Genomic DNA, 6543 nt, shown 5'->3' on the forward strand with positions numbered 1-6543 from the left:
TGTTTGCAGGATTTCTGCAGGGCCAGGACATCATTGACCACACACAACAACAGGAAGAGGAGACGCTTGGTGACATTCTGACCCCAAGTGTGACCCCTGAAATCCCCAGGTATGTTCAGTGTCAGTGGGCCCCCCTCTCAGAGCTGGACCCCGACACCCTGACCTTTCCCGGGGGGGCACCCGTCCAGCTCCACGCCGTGCCCCCTGCCCTCCTGCCGAGGATACCGCTCTTCTATGTCTGCACCAGATGTGGCAAGGTGTTCTGGGAAGGCTCTCACTTTGGCCGCGTCCTCTCCATGTTTCAGGATGTCTTACACATAACAGACAAGGACCCTGAATCAGCTGCGGCTGCACCGCAGAATTTACATTTGTAGAGCTGCTGCACTTTACCTGACCCTCAAGTACATCCGTAGTAATAATTTAGAACACATTTAGAACTGGAGTTGTCATGAAATCCAATTAGATTATTTGTTTTTTCCCTTTTCTAATTGGCTAAAAGTGTAAAAAATAAAAGAGGCATTAAGAATTCACCTGACATCACAAGTGAGACACAAACTTCAAGTCCTTTGAAATAATTGGATTTCCTGTTCACCATCTAGTTTTAAAATTTGTCATACCCAAAAAAAAAAATGACGCAGCAAATCTCAACAGTTCTAAAACCTTTTCCGTTCATAATTTCAAAGCTCGGCGAACCAAAGACCGGCCAGCTGTGATCCAGTTGTGACTTGGTCATTTTTGTTGTTGATTGTATTTACTGTTCTACCACATTCATGTTGATTTATGGTTTAAAATCGTATATTGAGATACTTTTAATTATTCCTTGTCATCAAGGAATTTTATTTGTTTCCGATGTTTTATTGTTTTGATTTCAGAGTTGAGCGGTTAAATGACGGGGCTAAGTTCTGTGGCCTTTTTTTTTAGCAGTCTGTGGTGCTGTATATTTCCATTGTGTGTTATTAAATCTGTATCATTTTTAATTATTTAGCTGAAAGCGCAATATGCGTGAATAAAGTGCTTTTAATTTCATGTTTTTAATCTGTGAGGAGTCACAGTGGTTTCTGTCTGCGCAGAGTTAATTTATGACGTGTTTGGAACATTCACAGGACAGATGGTAAAGGATTAAGAGAGGACAGCGTGATCATCAACAGATCATCTAAGCTTCTCTGATGTCTGTCAGGTGTAACACTAACAGTGTGGGGGGGGTTGTGCCCCGAGGCTGAAGAGCAGACGGGTCACAGAGTAGCCCAACGCACACACACACACACACACACACCGCCACACACACACCGCCTGAATCCCTTCACATTTTCTCATACCTTCTTCTTTCCAACTCTCCTCTCCTCTGCACCCCACATTGGATTTGTGTTGTTGCCGAACATTAGATTCCCCAGACGAGTTTGAACAGATCTAATGTGTGAAAAGTTGTGCAATGAAATATGTTTGGTGTTTTGTGCATAGCAGGCATTTTGTTGAGACTCCATTGGAAGGCTGATCTGTTGACACTCGTGAAATCCTTAGAAACCACAGCCATTTTTTCACTTTATTTAATTGATCACATAACTTGCATCAAAAAAAAAAAAAAAAAGCCACAGTGACTTCCAAAGACGAGGTCATACTGTGACTCACTGAGGTAAATGTGTTTTCAGTGTGTTTGAATCACAGAAGGAAGTCAAGAGATTTGAACCTCGGGGTGATTCAGTGACCCCCGGACAATGATTAACATTTCCTCACCACGTTTAAAGTGAAAGCTTTCCTCCATAACCTACACACGATAACCTGATTACCATGAATAACTGGATGGAGTTCACAGATGTAAAGTCCTTAATGTGTTGAAGCTGAGATTCTTGGATCACTAACTTCCCAAGCTGTCACTTTACAGGGAACTCACTCGGCTGCTGCCAAATCTTAATCGAAACAAGTTGTGGAAATAGGAGTGACTTTGGAATGAGGTGTTATCTAACTAAATGGGTTTTGGAAGAAGTGGACAATTTTCTACATCTCACGTGTGAAGAGCAGGTCAGGACCTCCACATGCGAGTAATGGAACACCATTTACCAAACTGCATAACCTCGGGTGCGGTACAAAATGAAGGTTTTGGGGCTTTTTTTGTTGCAGTAAGTAATGTTAATTATGCCGTTATCTCTGACTTCATGAGTACGGTCACTTCTGACGAATAATGTGACGCAAATTGGGTCTCCGTGGCTTAATATGTGAAGTTCACTGTCCATTGATCTGAACCGGCTTCTCATTATGTTTCTCGCAAGAACCCGCGTTGGACGGAGGAGATCATGTGGATTACGGTCCGTCTCAGACATGACTTACAGGTTCTCATGCGCAGCGTCCTGTAATGATGCACTGTAAATGTTTGACTTTAGGATATTTAGGATAATCCTGCTGTGAATTTTGACGGTTTGTAACATTAGTTTTTCCCCCAATGTATACCGTATATACATGTATAAGGCTGATGGTAGCACCAAATACAAAGAAGTGCCTTGGACACACTTTACTTTGACGACACTCACTTTTGTTATCAAAAATATTCATTTCCATTTAATACGGCGATTCATTTATCCTTAACGTCTTCATTCATGCATTTAGACTGATTTCTGACTGTATATTAATTGATCTCAACTTCAGGCTGCCAGGTGTGTAAAAAGGTTGCTAAACATGAGTGAGTTTGCCAGCAGGAGAAGGCCGTTGAGGTCCATCTGTAGGGAGACTGGCCTGATTCTGATCAGTTGGATGTTACACTATAGGAAAATAAATCTATCAGCAAAATGAGCGTTGAACCACAAGCCTGATGATATTATTTTAGGACTATACACGATTGCACTTCCCAAATCCAGGAGTAGAAACGTCTTGGCATATTGCCCTTTTTTCTTCAGCAGACTGTATAATAAGCACAGTAACATTAATCTACCCTGAAGTATCGTTATTGCTACGGGTGAAGTCGACACCCTGGCTATAAGCCGCTGTCTGTGTGTCTTGTCCTGTCCTTGTCCGGGTGGTCGCAGCCCCTGCCTCTGCGCAGAGCGCGAGCTTTCTGCTGCAGCACCGTGTTATTTGATCCTTGCTCTTTCTTTGCTGGGAAGAAAAGCTCGCCTCTTTCCCACGCTCTGAGGACACGTGGTGCCCGGAATGAATTGGATTCAGAAGACCCTCCCTCCCGGTGAAACGTCTCTCTCTCTCTTTCCCTCTCTCCATATCTCTCTGAAAATGTAAAATAACAATATTGCCAAAGAAGCTTTATCATATATTAAAAAATCGGCTTTTTTTTATACACGAGGTTTCTTTCGTGTGTCCATGTGTGTAAGTTTCCCGATCTGGACTCTCGGCGACGTGCGTGCGCACCACATCCCCGGACGGGACGTGAGGCTCCTCCCGGCTTCTCTGTCCCCGATCTGTCCGTTTACAGGACAGCCACACACCACTGCACACACCACTGCACGGCTCTGGGTTCTCGCGTGTGTCGCTGAAATGCTTTTGGAGATCGTTTGTTGCAAATTCTCACTGTTACTGGTTTGCGCTTTTACGCACGCATATAATGCGTCGTTGGTCATTTTAACCAAATAGTTTTTGCTTAATTGGGCATGTCAATGAGAAAATATGAGATTGCAAAATAATTGTTTCAAAGTATTTAATCACTACTAGAAGTACCGATTCACAAGAGCCGCATGATTGCATCTGGTTTTGGCTGCTTCCCAGACACACATTACCAAGAAAGACCCGGGGAGCGAAGTGGTGGGGAGGGCAGAGAGAAGAGCAAATGCCACAGAGTTTTTGGGGAGAAACTCATCCAATCAGAGAAACTTGTGGCTCCTGCGGTCTGTGCAAATGTTTTCCAAGTGTCCAGACGCACATGCAGCCAAAAGCTTTGATAGCGGACAGATGTTCCTGATTTTCCAGAAGATGTTCCGCACCATTCAGTAACCCTCAGAAAACACATACACTCACACATATATATGTGTTTTGGACTCATATGGCCACGGAGGTCAATGCTGTGTCATATACAGACTGCAGAGAGGAACGCACATCTCTTACTGTATCCTATCTTACAAGGGTTGATTTATATTCAAGATATTTCTAGGAATGAGTCAGAGTCAGCCTCTTTGTTTTGGTGCAGCTGCGGGCCACTTGTTGCAGAGGAAAAAACACCCGCTGATGCACCTGAAAGTGTCGAAAACAGCTGAATCACAGTCTGCACACAAACTCTTCTGGCTATATTTGTCCATCATTTAAGTCCCAAAGTCAAATATCTGAATTTCAATCAGGCCAGCAGAAATACTTGTTTCTTATTGGCTGGCAGGTGTCTGTTTACATCATTTACATGATTCAGGCCAACAACAACACACTGTTAGACTAATAGTTCACTCGCCTTATCATATGTTAAACCCAAGTAAGGTCAAATATTTATATCGCCCAAAATCACAGACTTGCCGAGAAGCTGTGTATTATACAGCACCCTCCTGAAATACCAAACTTTAAAAAAGTGGATCAAACTTAACTTTTGTGGTCATACCTTGATAATGCACCTGTGTCCTGTTTAACATATTGGACCCAATCAAAGTTAGATTTACATGATCACTTTGTCATTCTATTTAAAAAAATAGATTTTTTTGAAGATTTAAATTGCTGCAAATCTGTTATTTTCTGTACTTTTGGTGGTCTTTAGTTAACATAACTTGAAGCATAACTCCTGTCATGGTATACCTGTGGTTTTGTGAACGATAGCTTGCATTGATAGTACAGTAGATGTGCGGTTGACTGTATAACCTAGTTTTAGGTGTGACTTTAATGGACACCTGTCAGTCAAAGTCTAAAACGAACGTCTATGACCATGATAATGCACTCCAAATGTGTCTACATAATGTCAGTCATGTTTTCAGTCAGCCAGTAGTTGACAGCTTGTTTGTTTGTTTTTGGAATTAAATAAAGCATGCGACCTCCATCTGTGCGATCTCTGCCGCTGCCTCTCCCACGCGGACGCACAGACGCCCAAATGACACGCTCGCGTGTAGACAGATGCGGCCGCAGACGCGCGCCACATGTACAGTTCAGAGTGTGGGAAAACGAGGACAGTGTGAAAGCCACCAAACCATCGGAGCGGAGAGCGGTTTTATAAAGTGTCACACAGATGAGATGCAGCGTGGGCCGCGGAAACGGAGCAGACGGCCCCGAGGGAGGCTGAGACGGAGGCTGTATACCTGGTGTGGTTTCCACGCATTTCTGTCTCTTTATCCGGCGCAGCCACTTTCACATGCATTCTTTCTGTCAAACCCTGTGTCTATCTATCAATATATATCACCACCTTTACCCTGTTTTTCTCTCTCTCTCTCTCTCTCTCTCTCTCTCTCTCTCACACACACACACACACAGTTCCCACGGTGATGAGGGGGGGGGGGGGCAGAGCTGAGTGGCGTGTCAATCCGCACACAGCGTCACTTCTTTTCACTTGCAAAAAGGAAGTAGCGAGGGGGCTTTTGTTATTCGAAGTCCCACAGTCTAAAACAACTGGAATATATCCGCAGTTTATGATTCAAACAGCCTATAATCTCCTCCTCGCGGGGTGTTTTTAGATGGACTCGTTTTTGTTTGTACTTTACTGTCCTCACCGTTTGGTTCGGAGGTAATCACTGCCTTGAGCTTTTAGACAGGTTCACACTTCAGACAGCCACTGTTGAAACTATTTTTATGTCTCCCTCGAGCCTCAGCCATTTGGAGAATACAACTTTGAACTGCACCTCTGGATTTGAAATGGCCCTCGCACATCTGTTCACGGCATTGTGCTCCTTTTTTTATTTCACAAATGATTGCACAAATTCACTGCGACGTTCCCTGGCAGTACCAGATGTAAACCACACCCTCTCCTGCCATGTCATTATCAGCACCTTTTCTGCCCACATGTAACGTGGAACGAGTCCAGATACTCCTTTATTTAAAAATAGACATGAATAAACCATTTGACTAATAATATGTTCAACCTTTAGTCCACGAGCTGATTACTTTTATTTCCTTCTTCTTGCATTTTCACCTGAAAGTCAAATGTAAACAGTGTACAGCCACATTGATTTTGCGTAAAATTCAAAGTTGCCATGTAACTTTGTTTCATTCGACTTTTTTCTTTGCATGAATGAAAATCCTGTCCGCCGCCCTCTCGCCCGAGTCATTTACATCGCTGTCAATGTGAAGAGGCTTTTTGGCGTTTTCCTGTTGATGATAAATCCAGTGGATGATCCTTTACAACGTGCCCCGCTTTCTCAGCAGTTTACAGCTCTGTCAGCTCCGTGCCTCTGGCTTTCACTCCGCTTCCTGGGGTCGGCTACAGGAGATCGGATATGGAGCTCACCATTGCTGCGGGCGGCTTGTTTAATATTTCTGCAGCAACGTTTGGCTCCCTCCTCGGCAGACCACGCCTCCCTCCCCGCGGATTCACAGGGCTGCTGATCCCGCCCCGCCCCCCCTAATCGAGCCGGCAGCCTATAACCTCCCCGGGTTTCCGCCCATTCCTCCACAGTTGATTCTTTTGGGATGGTATTGTCATGC

At 44.1% G+C, this 6543-nt stretch overlaps 1 protein-coding gene across 1 annotated transcript in view; it reads left to right on the forward strand.

Moving 5' to 3' along the window:
• exd3 (exonuclease 3'-5' domain containing 3) overlaps positions 1-1026 on the forward strand; it is a 34840-nt gene extending 33814 nt beyond the window's left edge. Inside the window, exon 21 of the mRNA XM_079289198.1 lies at positions 10-1026. Coding sequence (XP_079145324.1) covers positions 10-374 — 365 coding nt within the window. The 3' untranslated portion in view covers positions 375-1026. The remainder of the gene's footprint in view (positions 1-9) is intronic.
• The last annotated feature ends 5517 nt before the right edge of the window (positions 1027-6543 follow it).

This window comes from Melanostigma gelatinosum (assembly GCF_949748355.1).
Source record: "Melanostigma gelatinosum genome assembly, chromosome: 18".
Classification (NCBI taxonomy): Eukaryota; Metazoa; Chordata; class Actinopteri; order Perciformes; family Zoarcidae; genus Melanostigma; species Melanostigma gelatinosum.